Source organism: Maylandia zebra, linkage group LG1, assembly GCF_041146795.1.
Source record: "Maylandia zebra isolate NMK-2024a linkage group LG1, Mzebra_GT3a, whole genome shotgun sequence".
NCBI lineage: Eukaryota > Metazoa > Chordata > Actinopteri > Cichliformes > Cichlidae > Maylandia > Maylandia zebra.
Genome location: NC_135167.1, coordinates 16,580,459 through 16,596,407, shown reverse-complemented (window position 1 = coordinate 16,596,407; position 15,949 = coordinate 16,580,459). Strand labels below are relative to the sequence as shown.

The following is a 15,949-nucleotide window of genomic DNA, read 5'->3' as shown; positions in this document are numbered from 1 at the left end:
ATTTTTCTTTTTAAGTAACTAATGTTAGTGACAGGAATTAATCCTGTATGTCCCAAATCAGATCTGTGTAGATTCAGAGAGACTACACAGGGGCGATCGTGGCTCAAGAGTTGGGAGTTCGCTTTGTAATCGGAAGGTTGCCGGTTCGAGCCCCGGCTTGGACAGTCTCGGTCGTTGTGTCCTTGGGCAAGACACTTCACCCGTTGCCTACTGGTGGTAGTCAGAGGGCCCGGTGGCGCCAGTGTCTGGCAGCCTCGCCTCTGTCAGTGCGCCCCAGGGTGGCTGTGGCAATGTAGCTTGCCATCACCAGTGTGTGAATGGGTGGATGACTGGTTGTGTAAAAGCGCTTTGGGGTCCTTAGGGACTAGTAAAGCGCTATACAAATACAGGCCATTTACCATTACCCTGGGAACAGCATAAACAGTGTGCTGATAAAGGAAAGAAAGCCATATTGAGCAATAGATAATAAAATAAAAATGATACTGACGTATCCATCATTGTTCTTAATACTGATTTACACCCTAAATATATCCACTGAAACAGGAACACATAAAATAGCTCCTAACATCTACTGCAAGGCAACTTGGTATAACAGCCATGGGCTCCTGCAACTGCTGTTTTCATGTCACAAAGTCATACATAGACACACACACCAAAAGACAAGACCAAGTTAATTAAAATAGCAATTTTAATTAAAAAGGAATATAAAAGACTTCCATTTCAAATACTTCTGCATCAGATCAGCTTTAACATAGCTATATTAATAAATTCTCAAAATCTGTTTATACAAATTTTTTAATCTTTGAACCAGGAAGTCCCTTGAGATTAAAATTGGGTTTTTTTTCTTCTTAAGGGAGACCTGGAAAAAAAGATTCTGAAATCCATTCAGAGGAAAAGGAGGCTCTGTGAAACCCCTCAGGCCTTGCAATAATTTACAGGGACACAATGAGTGTGAGATCCTTATCAAAACTGCAGTTAAGTAGCTGACGTCATTTCACTCAAATTAATTAAATGTTCTAGATAAATAGAAATATTTTGTGAAGCCTGTGCTTCCACATATCTGTATTGCATTAAAAAAATATTATCACAATGTAGATGAAAAAAAAAAACAAAAACAAATTCACATTGGGAGAACAGTCATTAGTTCAAACATGCAGATGTTTTTTGACATATTGTAAAACAGCAAAAAGATCTGCCTATGTTTACAAAAACAATGAAAATATGCAGTGAATATTAAAGGTATGCTGGAAGACCAGTGCATTAAATACACAGGGAGTATTTGTAAAAGTATTTTTTTTTCAGTTACGTCAACATTACCATCAGACAAGTACAAGCAGTATTGCAGGTTTTCCTTCTGAAGGAGCAACAGCTGTATGAAGCTGCATGACTACACAAATCCGTCCATCTCTGTTTTATTACAGTTGACACTGTATAATAAAACATCTTCATGATCTTGCGCTCAGTGTCACTATACATGCTGTGTACAAAGCAGCTCTTCCTTCATTTTCATCTTGATAAAGCAGCAAAGTGGATAAAATATTTTAGAAAGCTTATTCATCACAAGATTTCAGTTATATTACAAAGAAGAATCAAATGTTTGGAACTAGGAGATCAAGAAGGTGGAACAAGAAAAATATTTAAGAAAAAAAAATAAAGAAAAGACTATCCAAACAGACCAGGAAAAAAATAAATATAAAAGAGGAAAAAGGGAGGCTAATCGAGGAAAGTTAGTATTTTGTGATATTTGACAAATTGATACATCATAATTGCACAGTTTAGGTGTTAGCTGTTAATTGTCCTCTCACAGACGTGCACACGTGTTGCACTGAAAGCCTACTGCCGAGTACTCCCAGTTCGTGAGCTAAAAGAAAGAGAAAAGATATCTTTAAAAACAACAACAACAAAAAACCCAGCATAAAACTGCATCATGGACTGCAACAAAAGCACAAACATGCACGTACCCAGGATAAGGAGGAGGTGGGGCGTCATGCGGCCCATTTCTCGCGATTGCCTGTTCATAGGAAGGAAGCCCGGGTGGGTCATCGGAGGGAGGCACAGGGTGCAGGGAGACCTCCTCTAGCCTTCGCATTATTAGAGAAGCATTACTCCTCCTCTGGCGCACCCTAATGGAACTGTGAGGAGCATAGTGGTCATTCACTTGTGACGTACTTCAAGCTCAAAGTGCAAGTATCAAAGGTGAAAGTCATCTTTGTTCTTGTTATATAACCTACAGTTGGTGTAGCAAAAAGGGGTAACAGAAGAGCAGCACTATTTAAAACTCAATGAGTGCAAAGAAAAATACACATCCAGAGTACTTTGGACTCTTTCATAATCATGGTAAACTGAATGGGTTATTTCATTTATTTTTGGGTTATGAAAAATATTACAAGTTATTTCTATTTATTCTGCTTTCATCAGATTTGGGAAATGGACACATAATTTATGCATTGTTTTACTTTTTAGAAACAATGACTAAAGAAGAAAATAATTGGCAGAATAATGCTCATAAACAGGTGAAAAAGACATACTGGGACAGTGTCACAAATTCTTCTCACTCACCTTTCATGGCTTAAGTTACCCTTCCATCTGCGCTGACACAAAAGCCATACAACGATGCCAAAGATAACAATGGCCACTCCACCAGCAATGAGTCCCACCAAAAGAGCTACCACATCAACACGTGAAGAGCGGCCACCCTTGTCTATGAATCATCACAAAGCACAGAGGAAGTGTCAAACTTGTTTCATAATGGCAGTGCAAGTTATTACCAAGTAGACAACCATCATTTCATTTACATCTGATATATCTGATAGGTGAATAATAAAGGGTAGGTGGCATAGTTAACGTACATCAATACAAAGCTTTTGAGCGATCACCGGTATCTTGTGATGAAGCATTTCTAATGAGGGGGATTGATCTTTTCCTTGCAACCATTATGACGGCATGACGGGATCAATGAATGACTTGGTGAGTAGAAAAAAATATATACAACATTTGAGTTATATATACACAAATATATATAACTCAAATGTCATAACTTCTTTGAGCAACAATCAACTGTTAGCCCAGCACCTAATATAGGTACTTTTGGCTGGGTTGCTACAGTGGATGAAGCTGTGTGTTAGATTTGGAGCAGATCTCAGACTGGATCCCCTCCCTGACATAATCGTTCCAACTATTCCAGCTTCAAACTGACATAAGGATCATACTCGCATGTGACCTCCTGAGGGTGTTTTTGTACTGTATCCCCTCCCGACCTCAAACAGGGAATCTTTTCCATGTGAGGCCTAGCACTAATTTCTCACTCATCTGTAAACTGAATACAAAAATAGTCTAAATTACTAATTGGATGGAAAGAGAACTGATGAATTGGAATTCAGTTTGACTGATTTAACGTATATAATCTGTACTTTCACATTTACCATGCATTCATTGGTGTGTGGTGAAACAGGTTTTACACAAACAACAACAACTACAGTCAAGTCATAGTTTCATCAACAAACTTCCTGGATGACACATTTTATATAAACTTGAAGTATTTCTTATTCCCCCTCTTACCTGCAGTGTATTCCTTCCAAAATCTTTCCTGAAAAAACAAACCAACAAACAAAAAGATTAATCAACATGGCAATCCCTCTCAATTGTTAATTATTGATTCCACCCATCAGCATCACTTAACTGTATCTGGGATGTTTTCAAACACCTCCCTTGCTTCTTCGTAATTACAGACTTCTTCAATACACTCCCTTTCCAAGTTTCCAGGTACGAACATTTCAAAATCAAACCGGTTAAACAGCAGGTGGCGACCCAGGAAAGAATTTGCGTGCCCCTCATCTACAAACACTGGGCGGATCCAAAGAGATTATTTCCAGGAAAGCTACAATATCGGGATGTATACAGGGTAACACGAACTTTTAAGAATCAAATTCTTAAAATAAAGTATAATAAAAATCTTACCTTGGTTTTGTGATTCTTCATTTTCGGAAGGTAACTGCCCCACAAAGGCCAGATCTCCACAGGTGAAAAATTGAAAAAGAACAAACAGATGAAGCAACATTGCCATGAGCGCACCTGCGCACTGACAATCGCGCGACATTAACTAAGAGTACAGAAGGCAGATGATAACCAACAGCGACCCTGCTTCTGGAAAATACTGTGTGCGCACTTTAACGACAAATCACAATATTTCCGTCCTCTACATTATGCTACATAAAGACGAACAGAGCTCAGCGTCAACAAAACGAAACCAGTCCAAAGGAGCGTCAGGTGTTCCAGGCTCGGCGCGGATGAGATCAGTCAGGAAACGTTCGGTGATATTCACAAACACCGGCTGAGCTTGCCGAGTTCCTCCGGCGAAAGAAAAAATGACAGCATTATTTGTAGTAAAAATACGATCATTTGAAGGATGAATTCGTCTGAAAGCAGATTAAGAAAGTTCCGGTTAAAAAAGGACTTGTTTACTCAAAATAGATGTGTCGTCAGCTACTCTCGCACTGCCTGCGCTGGCGAGCTATCTCTCACGTTTACCTGGGCAGACTCGACCAATCAATCACCTACCTGAACTGTATGACAAATATGTACAACAGTGAACGCTAGGTGGCAGCTGAAGCCGGGAAAGTTAACTTTACACAGCAAAGTATTGAAAAAGTTTTATATGACTCAGATAGGCTGTTACTCCACCCAATGAACAATGAAAAATAGTTTTCGGGACTTTTTTTTTCTTCTCCTAAGCATCAACTGGCTGTTGATATGCGTTGCAAACAAACAAACAAACAAAAAAAAAAACATTATTTGATCGCTTAAAAAGAAAAAAAATGCGATTGTATCCAATTTCATTAAAATCATCCAAGTGGTAAGGCACCTCCGCCTTAAAAATACCAGTCATGGCTCTGCTGTTATATATCTTTACATGTGTCGTATGAGCAATAAACACACATAAATGCGTTTGTGCGGCACAATCTCATAAAGATAGCTATTAAACACATTTGTCATACTTCCTTCTCACTCACATCTTGGATTAAGGAGTTCTCTCACATAAACTCTGATTTACGGGGGTCATTTTACTTTGTGACCTTTAAAAGGGACAAACGTATAAACTTTGCCCAGACATCTGAACTGCTTGAGTCTCACATGTTTACAGTGCTGTATCTTCACGTTTAATGGTTAGGCACAAATTACTGCTGTAACACAATGCTATCTTTTTGGATCTGTGCATCAGATCTCTTTTAAAAGCACTAAACTCTGTCTCAAGAGATCTCTCAGTACTGGTGACTACACTACAACACTAAACACAGGGCTTGTGTGGGAAGTGTTGTGTAATGGAGTCTGGAGTCATTTTTACAAAGAAGAGGCATGCGGGTTACATCAAATTTTTGCCCTTTCGAGTGCAAATAATAGTTGCTATAGAAACCTTAGAGACAAAACAAATAGGACTACATGAAGCACCAACAAAGTAATGGGAGGACACATTTAAAGAAGAAATTTTGTTTTGCTTCATTTTGTTTTTGGCTGGTAAAGCACATCCTATAATAGTGTTTATGCTTCACACTCTCCCATGTAAATATCTGTCTCAGAGCCTCTGGGCCTCTTACTCTGTGTTTATGTAAAGCAGAGATAGGATACAACAGAACATTATCTTGCAGCCTACTGGATGGTGCTAATTGAACAGCAGTGAGATCCTCTGTGCTGTACTAGGCTACATCTCTGGATACTGTCAGAGTCCCCAGAGGAATGTCAATCCAAAGAAAAGGTATGAAGGAAAATTAGATATTCCAGACTTTAGCTAATGTGTTATCTCAAAGAGCAAAGTCAAAAACAAGCCCTAAAGGACTTAAAAAGTCATCACTGCTTTTGTTACATGTTGAAGATCAGGGTCTGGCTGCTGGGCTGGCTTTGGCACTCAGCTTTAGGAACTCAAATCAACTGATTGTAGCACAGATGCTCAGGAAGAAAAAAAGATGTTTATTTGATTTTTTTTAATATGTTTTTTTCTTTCTATTTACCTGGCACACAGATAACTGAAGAACCATTTTTAACGACATAATTGTAACGCAATTACTAAATTTAGTAAAGTAATGCTTTGCATTACTGCGATGCTGGGAAATGTAATGTGATGTTACTGTAATGCACGTTATAGCCCACACTGGTAGAGACTGAACTTGAACTTGACTTTTTTGTTTCTTTTACAGTTAGTAGTTCAGTGGGTCACATGGGGTTAGGGCCTTTCCAAAACAGCACAAGCTTGTTTTCTGTGGTGGAACTTCTAACATTGCTTAAAAATTGTGGCAAGCAGCCCACGAGCTTCTGAAACCACACAAACTAAATAAGTGGATTTTGTAAGGGGAAAGGAAACCACCGTGTATATTTTAAACAGTGCATTTTTTTTTAACAAATGTGTTTTTGTTTGTTTGTTTTATTTTATTTGAAACTGATTTCCAATAGCAATAATATACACGTGATGGAATAAAAAGAACAATGACTAAAGGGCTAAAAGATAAATGGACTCTTATAAAGTGCTTTTCTATTCTTCTGAGCACTCTAAACACCTTGCCTCACTCACACAAGCACTTGTTCTTTCCACTTGAAGTGCTTTCTATCCAACATTCACACACATTCATGCTGGATGACTGGAGAGCAACTTGGGGTTAGTATCTTGGCCAAAGATATTTGGTATGCAGACCGGAGAAACCAGTGATCGAACCACTAACCTTCTGAATTGAAGATATGAGAGTAAACCGATATCGTTCATATTTTTTGTCCACCTCTGATAACCTTCGCTGTAATGTGCAAAAGAGGCCGATTTAGCAGCTTAGCTCCCAAATGCAATATGAAGTAATTTGCTTTTCTTTACTGAAATATTAAAAACTGCAAGTGGTCATGCTGCTTGCATACCAACTATGGTAAATAGCACTTACATCTAAGAATCTCAAGACAAGTGTGAAACTGTTACTTAAATCCAGTGAGATAAATTAGATACAGGAAGGGGAAAGGACCACTACCCAGAACAATAGAAGTACCTGAGAAGTAACTGCTCACTGAAAATGGAGTATATGCTGAAAGAATGTAAGATATAAGAATTTGCACACATTCTGTTATTTTATCTGCTCTGTGCTCCACCTTGCGGGTGGCTATATTTCGGAGAAGGTGTTTTGTGATTTACGCCCTATGATAAGAACGGGGGATGCTGCTCCCTGTGGGCAGCTGGACAGAAGTGAGCAGTGAGCCAAAGCAGACCTCTGGTATGACAGGAAAAAAAACAGTGTACTATAGCAAGAAATGTATACATCTGTGCCCATTTAATCTTAGTAAAACATTTTCTTAGCAAGACTTAAAGAGCTAATTTTACAGAATTAGAGGCAGTCCAATACAAAAAGTAAACAGCTGTAGGTTTAACTGTCAAAGAAAAAGCACTGTAGATTAGGGGGTGGAGATTCCAGGGTGCAATGTCAGTACTCTGCACTTTGTCAGTTTGTGCTGATTAAACCATAGCCCCTCAGGGAGATAACAGACCCCTTTTACACCTAATGCCTGGGCAATATATCATTAGATTTCACACATCCCAATGCTCTGGAGTGGTGCCTGAAACAGATTATTGTGCTAAATGATGGCAGTTTACTTTATATCAATGGGCGAGGCCACAGTAATCTAACAGCAAAACTTATTTTTAAACTTCTCAGATGCTCTCACACAATGCATCATGCTGACCACAGCTGAACAGTATATCTACTAACCCAAAGGGCAGCTTCAGATTTGCACAGGCACTGAATCAACCAGTGCCGTAAGTGTTAATATTACAGTATTGTAGCTCTGACCTCAGCAGACGGGGTCATTCTAAGTTCACACTGCCATTGTCACTTCTCTTGTGTTCACACACAAGTGACCCTCCTCTTGAGAGCCATTTCTCACCCCAAGCCTCAGCTCATCTGGTTTACCGCCATGCTTACCTTTAACTAAAACCAGATGTTGAGACCCACTAGAGGATGAGCCCCAATTAAAGTCACTGTACAGCTTGGTTAGATAATGATATGGGGTAGTTGTTTAAAAAGATTCATTACTGCACATTTATTACCCATTAATGGCACTTTAATGTACATAAATTAAGTTTGGTTTGAGCATTAATAAAACAACAACAAAAAAAAGATTAAGACACGAAGAGCAACACAGTTGACTGTCGCTGTTCTTTTATTGGATGAATAAAAAACCGACCATTGCAGTCTGGGAATTTGGAAAGCACTAAGAACCAGTCTAAACAGTTGGGGTAAAGTGGGATTAAGCAGAAGGTGACAGGGCTTGCAGACTGGTCTTGACGGTTGCTAGATTGCCCTTCCAGGAGCTGAGGCTGTCGTACAGCTGCTGCCACTGCTGCTTGCCAAAGGTGCGGTGTGTGCTGTGGCTGAAGGGGTGGAGATAGAATTTTTTGTTTTAAAAATGACACAGGCCAAAGTCATACACAGAGCTCGATAAATGTGCTATGATAAGCTAATGACACTGCCATACAGACTTGTTTAAGACATGACTAAACACTCAAAAAGGAGGCAGGTTTGAATTTAAAAAACAAAAACAATTACATTTTCTGCAGCCTCCAGCATAACATAGATAAAAAAGCAACCCTAATCAAAGAAGATGAAAAAATAAAGCCTCACAAATGTGAGACCTTGAATATAAACCTGAAGTTTTGTAAATGAACAGAACTGCAGTTTTTTAAAGTTGTTTCACTTCTACTTTTGAAACCAGTGAGAAGACAACCAAGGTGATCAGAAAGTCTTGTCTTTAATAAAAAAAACAAAAAACAGAATAATATAACAACAGAATAATGACGCAATATGTTTAGAGAACAATGTATAATGACCACATACCTCACAACAACTTTTCGCTGTGTTTGGTCGATTTTGCAGTATACCATTTTGGTCCGAACAGCTAAAATGAAAAAGCAGGTAAGAGGTGATTAAAAGACAGCAAGAGTTCTGACATTACATCAACAGGTTTGTTGTCGAAAAAAATAAAATCAAGTGGTTGTTACAAAGAAAATGCTATTTAAGATTTCAAACCGACTTGATCCCAAATTGCTGTGACATAATACACCTGGAGGTAGGAATAACCTCACAAAAATGCAGCTGCAGTTGTATGGCAGGAAAAACCATTTGCTCTAAAGATTTAACACGTGACTGGTGGAAAACATAATAACCTTATAAAAGATTTAAATTTTATGTTTAAGTGGAAGGATTTTACACGGGGAAAGATTATTTTGTAACAAAGCAAAAACATGAACCTCATTTTTTCACCCAAATGAAATTATATTTTCAGTGACGGTTTTGATTGATAGATTGAAATCTGTCCAGTAGATTTATATAAAGCAGTGACGTAATGAGTACTGAAATTTTTTTTTGCTTATCTTATTTCTTTGCTGAATAATAAAATGCAAAATTGGGACTAAACCAGAAAAAAAATGCATTTTAATAGGCTACTCTGCTTACTGATGAACAAACAATGAACTGGTCTTGTATGATTCATTAGAATCGCTTCACATCATGTTCAATCACTTTCCTTTGGGAAAGAGAGGAACGTGGCAAGAATTGTTCATACCGTCAATGACAAAAGCCTCAACGTCATCGGCTCCAATCTGCAGTTCCTGCTGCATGGTGTCAAAGGAGATCTCCTTGAATTCCACCGCCATGCCCATGAATGTCAGCAGACGCATCTTGGCCATGTTTTGCTCATGAGACAGGCCTGGAAAGCAACGTGCAGGGATCATTAAGCACAAAACAGTCACAGTCAATTAGTCTTGACTCAGGGAGTTTCCCTGTGTTAATTGTTTCTAGATTTAGGAGACTGCAGTAAGGGAATCTACTCATTAACACAAACATCACTCCACAGGGTCTGTTTTGAGAGTCCATCCTACACAAGCTTTTAATTACACTTAAACCTTTAGTAGTGAGACGATAACAACGTGAACGCACTTTTCTGTAGTGCTGACACAGCACAAGATTGTGTGAGAAACACTAGCTCCTCAAAGCACAAACGATGCTCAGCTACATGTAAACTTTAAAAGAAAATCTCATCCGTGCATTTCTATTACATATAATTAATAATCTATACACTTTTTTTTTACCTTGTCTTCTGGTTTCTGTTTGCATTTCCATGTGTCATGTGTATAACAGCTCACATTATGGCTACTTACCAAGAGAATCAATGAAGTCTTTGTTATTCTGGTAAAATTTGACATATGCTGCCAATTTGGCGCTCACAAAGATGGTTAATAGCTGAAAAAGAAGAGGGAGAAGAGGGTCAAATGCCACTGTATGATGTACAATCAGCTTGATTGTTGTTTTGTTCACACAGGCTAAAAGTTGTTAGACTTATCTACGTCAGATTGCTGAAAACTGTAGACGCACCCTGAATAATTTTTTGTCATAGACTGAATGCACTCAAGTAGAAATGTTCTAGATTCCTCAAGTGAATCACTCAAACTTAATAACCAGTCTCATGTGTGACGTGGATTGTACTGTCATGACACAACATTATAAAAATAAATGCTTTATGTGCTTTGTGGAGTATGAAAGGCACTGAAAGGCAAATTGTGATGAGGGTTATTGGGGCAGATGTTTCCATTTATATACAAATATCCATCCATCCATATTCTTCTGCTTATCTGCAGCCGGGTCGTGGCGGAAGAAGCCTAATAAATAAATAATTATAAATGCTCTATGCAATCTCTAGCACTTACGTCATGGATGAGTTCCCCCTCCAAGAAGCGAACAGGTTTCAGGGTGAGCAGGTGGTCAAACAGGAAAGTGTTGGGATCTTTGAGAGCACGGACGATACATCTAAGAGACGGCAGACAGATGCGTTAATGTACTGCTGAGGAGGACAATGCTGAAGTGTAATCTCAAGCGTTCAACAAGTTCTACAAGCTTACCTGTGGGCATCAACGCGTGCTTGTGAAGCATTGTCTTCTGTGTAACTTCCAAGTAGCTCAACCATCACTTTTGCTGCAGCTTCGCTATAAAATAAATAATTATATTGTTGAAAATGCTTCTACTGAGATATTCTATGCAGAACATTTTCATACACTCTTATGTCTAAATTTTATCTTGTCCTTTTTCTTTTCTCTTGAAGTAATCCGTACACAAAGAAACCCTATGTGGATTTACCTTTTCTTGCAGTCAACAAGTGCTTCGTATACCAGCCTCAAAAGTGTGTGCTTCTTCTCTGTGTTCAGGTTCCAGTCAACAATCCACTTGCGCACCTGATTATGGGCACAAATACATATGATACATTAATTACAAAGGGCAAAAAGAAAATGCAGAAATATTGGTTTACTAGCTCAGTAAACCAAGGCACTGCATTATAACACCAGCAGTGTTTTTGGCCAGTCATACGGATTAATCACCATGAACGTATATACCTGATCAAGTTCAGTGGGGATGAAGGATATGGCGTTACAGGTGGCGGCCACTTTGATGAGGCTGCAGAAGACTGTGTACCTCACGGGAGTGTTCTCATCCATGCCATGGAACAAGTTACTCAGCCTGTGACACCAGAAAGTAAAAGAGATTACATATTTGCAAATAAATAAGCAACCTCTTATTTTGATAGTTTTCAGGGAAAGGACTCGATGGGACTAACAGCTGCATTCTGAGGGAGGGTCTCTCTCCTTCACGGAACTTCACAAGCTTCTCACATAGGCTTTCAATGAGAGCCTCCTGCTTGTCTGTCTCCAGGATCAACAGCAGAGACACGATGCTGTTCATCACGCTCTCAACATCTGTGGAGAGAGAGAGGGGGCCATGAGCATTAAGACACTGTTGCACAATTTTAGGGCATTAATTGTCAAACAAACATTTAACAAGACAGCAAATTTAACCAGACAAGTTAACTTAACCCTCTGCATCCCACAACAAACATGGACAGGACACACCTGGACGGGAGGTGTGTTTCCACTACTGTTTATGTACAAAAGTGTTTTTATAGACAAAGTATATGAAGTGGCTCTAATGTTGTCAGACTCTGACACTCAGCAAATGAACACTCATGCAATGTGAGAATGTAATCAAACTGTTTATCAGAGTGTGACTTTTAAGACACTCGAGCCTAAAATTATGTTGTAACCAGATGGTGTTGTTATACCCAGCTTGTTGTCCCCAAGATGGGATGGTCTGACAACAAGGAACTCTGATAATATCCTGAAAGAAATTACACGTTTTATGCATGTTCTTGTGCATTCGAGTCCTGCCTTCAGTTCAGGAGGTGAAGCCTGAGGTAAGGATGAAGAGGATGAACTAATCAAAAAGGAGCAGCAATTTTCTTCATCGCCTACCTTTATCATCGTCTCTAAGGCAGACATCGCACGCCTCGATGATCTGAGCCAGATCTACATGAAGACCGCCTTCAGCGTTCTCCTCTGAGATTTCAGCTCCTTTAGATTTAATATAGGCTCTCAGCTCTGAAGCCTGCAGTACAAAATACATTTATATTAAAAATAATACATAAAATACACAGTAAATACAGAGCATTTCAACATTTAAGAGAACGAAAAGTGGCAAATTACGTGCTCGCATCAGAGTGGACATTATATTTAAGAAAAAGGTATGGACGACTTTATTTATCTATACTCTTACATCTCTTTTTTTGTGGCTGACTAAAATATGGACTGTAGATATATAGTGGACAGAAACAAGCAACTGTTTGAGTGAAGGTATTATCCTTTCTATATCCAGTCTATTGAATCGTGTGTGTAGAATTTTTACGCCTTTGTTTGTTTAGATGTGCGGCAAAACAGCTAGCAACATTAGCTATTATTAAACCCCAAAAGAAACTTACGACACGCTAAACCCCAAGCACGATGATCTTAAAAATATACCTATTAAATTACCTACAAGAAAATGTGGATGACAGGATATTTAACATATTTGCTTAAAATGTTTTACCACGCATATCCTAACAATAAGCGTGCAGATATCAGCTGCTACGACCGACAGTTAGCATTTTAGCTAGCGAGCATGCTAAGTTTTTTGATTGGGTATCATTTAGCGACTCATCCGCGACAATATAACGCTTATATCTACTCCACGAGTTATTGTAAACGTAGATTGTACCTGATCTTCTTCCGTTATGTCGATAAATGCTGGTACGCTCATTTTCTTGTGATTTTGTGAGCCTAGATGATGAAATCCACGCTCGCACCACTACAGAGCTCTGACCGGAAAAGAACAAGCGACAAAATTCTTCTTCCGGGTCATGTTTTGTTAAAGCCACAGTAGCCTTAACCGAAGGCTGTTGGTTGGCGCTTGTGTAATACCCGAAGTACGTCTGTCCTTATTGCTACTTTTAAATACGCCGAGGATTAATCTAATGGACACGAATTAGACTATAATCTGATTCCTGTCCATGATGGTTTATATATTGTGAAAACTGCTAAATTGTATTTGTCATGACTTCCTCTGACTTCCATTGCCTCTAATTTATGTATTCCTCTCCTTTCCTGGAGGATTATCCCTGGATGTCTTGGATGAGAGGTGAACCTGAACCCTGTGAAAGGTTATCTGATTTAGCTGTAGTCCATCTTTGCAGACCACCATGGAAGGCCTGGCCAAGAGCTCTCCAAAGTAGGAAACACCGCCAGTGTCAAAGGGCAGTGTTCTTCACCATACACCCGCTGACCTATGGGTGCACGTGTTGGGCCCCTATACCGTGCGGGATCCTGTGTATTGTTACAATGGCAGGTTACTTGGTGATTGAGGTGAAGAGGGTAAGTGCAGCAGGAGGTCACCCTGAAACTATGGAGTCGAGTTACTGACATCTAAGTACAGGGTGACGACACTGGAGTCTTATTAAACTCCAAGCTCCAACATTCACCTCATCTGCCATCAGGATCTGTGTATTTTTCACAAAATCGGAAACTATGGAAACCCATGACACTGCATCATCACTGGCTGGTAGTCAGTTATTTCTCATAGCACTTACAGAAAGGGAACTTAAATCTGTTGCATCGAGGATAAATAGCTCAAAATAGTGGACTGGGGGGAAATGGCTGAAGAAGCGTTTCATCATATTGCTCGTATGATGCGTCATCTTGTTGGGAAGGCAAGTGCCTGGTACGATATCCCAGCTTCAAGATCTCCCTGCCCTTGTGAGCTGTCATGGCAAAGAATTTATAGCCATTTCTCTACAAGTGTGCTTGTGTAACACCGAGGCTTTCATTATCTGATTAACAGCTGTTGTCAAGTGCCTGGTGTATTTCAAGTCCAGAATAAGAGTTTTGTGTGCTTTGAAGCTCCAGGTGCATGTGAGACATTGTTTTTGTCTTCTTTAAAAGGTATTTAAAGTGTCATGGAATGTTATGATGCTTAATAGTCTTTATCATATTTGTCGAACAGTGCTCTGAAAATAGCACTGAAATTGGAGCGCAATAAACCTTTTAACTCAGAGGAGCCCGTACCTGGTACATGTATTAAACTGGGATTTAGTCTGTCTTATATCATTAAAAATCTAAACTGGCATGACTTTAGAGGAAAGAAAATAGGCTAGCAGCAGATTTCACCCTTTTTTCAGGTACTGACACTGATGTGTCTTAGTGTGTATTTTTTCCTCTCTTTTATTCATTTGTTTGTTTTTGTTGGCAGAATTTGTGAAAGGCTAGTTGTAATTCTGCTTTTGTCAAGCATTGTTCCCGTATAAGATTGTGAAATAATGGTAGACATTGCCAAAGATTTTTCATTAAAATCTTCTCTTCTCTTGTGTTATGGTAAATTCCAATTCTCCTTTGTGTGTACATGTGTGTGTCTGTGTTACAGTAGGTTGTTATTTTTCTCGGGGGAACAGAAAGTGATAGTTTTCATGTGTTTATCTTGTAACTATTACTTCTTTCTTTTTTTTAAAGACTGCATTGTAGCTATAGAAAAACTTCAAAAATGACTAAAATGCAAATAAGAACTTTAGGTGTTGGTTCATGCTCCATCTTTAATATTCCTCAACCCACAGTATATGTCTGCTAAAGCTAATTGGAAACAATATTTATTGTTAAATGTCTGCACTGACTTCATCCCTATTTGCTTGAAGGAAAATTGCACACGCTTTCATGCTAAACTGCTGGCGAATTGCCTGCTCAGCCTCCTCAAAGATAAATGACTGTGTCATAATAGCTGGTTGAGCCCAGGTGTCTGTTTTCTCCCTGTCAGCCAGCCAAGTGATGAGTATCCATGTAAACCAGTCTCATGGTTGTCATCCAACATGGCTGCCTACCTTCCACCCACTAATTGTCTGGTTCCCACAGTTCTGCCTGCTTTCACAGTCTCCAAAAGATCCCCTTGCTCAGACTCATCTATCAGCCAGTGACCTTGTCAGAGAGCGTCGCATGAGTAACTTCCCTATTTCTCTAGGTGGAGCAAATTGCTTGTTAATTACTTATAAGCTGACCCATCCTCCCTTAAAAAAGGTAAAAACACATACAGTTAACAAATAAAACATTAAAGTCAAAGTCTTAAGTATGAATAAGTCTAAGGCCAAAGTGTTGCATGGCATATAAAATCCTATGGGGCCAATCTGATGGGCTTTTGTTGTTCATAAATGCAGGCAAGAAATGTATAATAAATCACTTTGATGATGACCTCTGGGTTTTTATTTATTTATTTCACAATAACCAGTTTACTAGCACAGAAACTAAACTGGTTATTTTATTTTATTTACCTTTTCTGCTCCGTACTGAAGTTATTTTGGTTTGAAAGTTGTCTTTAATCCTCTTTAAATAGTTTTTTAAAAAGTCCTGAGGCTAAAAAAGTGCTGATTAGGTTAAATTCAACATAATTGTAAGGGCAACTGGTAATTGTGGTTAAGTCTACAGGAAATGGATATACAATAAGCCTGTGTAATGTCCTTTGCAGTTTTGTGTGTTTCATTTTCACGCTCTGAATACATGTTTGATGAGCAGCCTCATCAAGCTGAATGCCTGTTT

General features: G+C 39.0%; 2 protein-coding genes across 2 annotated transcripts; both read right to left on the bottom strand.

The window, feature by feature from the left end:
* Nucleotides 1–629: 629 nt before the first annotated feature.
* prrg4 (proline rich Gla (G-carboxyglutamic acid) 4 (transmembrane)) lies at nucleotides 630–4,536 on the bottom strand. Its single transcript, XM_004539427.6, has 6 exons — nucleotides 3,958–4,536; nucleotides 3,680–3,843; nucleotides 3,559–3,586; nucleotides 2,560–2,701; nucleotides 1,962–2,132; nucleotides 630–1,861 (listed from the first exon to the last, which is right to left on the bottom strand). Exons 1-6 carry the CDS (start codon nucleotides 4,094–4,096, stop codon nucleotides 1,834–1,836), a joined length of 672 nt encoding a protein of 223 aa, XP_004539484.2. The 5' UTR covers nucleotides 4,097–4,536; the 3' UTR covers nucleotides 630–1,833.
* A 3,627-nt stretch (nucleotides 4,537–8,163) lies between these two features.
* eif3m (eukaryotic translation initiation factor 3, subunit M) lies at nucleotides 8,164–13,245 on the bottom strand. Its single transcript, XM_004539429.5, has 11 exons — nucleotides 13,095–13,245; nucleotides 12,317–12,449; nucleotides 11,626–11,764; nucleotides 11,405–11,528; nucleotides 11,151–11,245; nucleotides 10,916–10,999; nucleotides 10,724–10,823; nucleotides 10,178–10,259; nucleotides 9,583–9,726; nucleotides 8,856–8,916; nucleotides 8,164–8,392 (listed from the first exon to the last, which is right to left on the bottom strand). Exons 1-11 carry the CDS (start codon nucleotides 13,134–13,136, stop codon nucleotides 8,269–8,271), a joined length of 1,128 nt encoding a protein of 375 aa, XP_004539486.1. The 5' UTR covers nucleotides 13,137–13,245; the 3' UTR covers nucleotides 8,164–8,268.
* Between the last annotated feature and the right edge of the window lie 2,704 nt (nucleotides 13,246–15,949).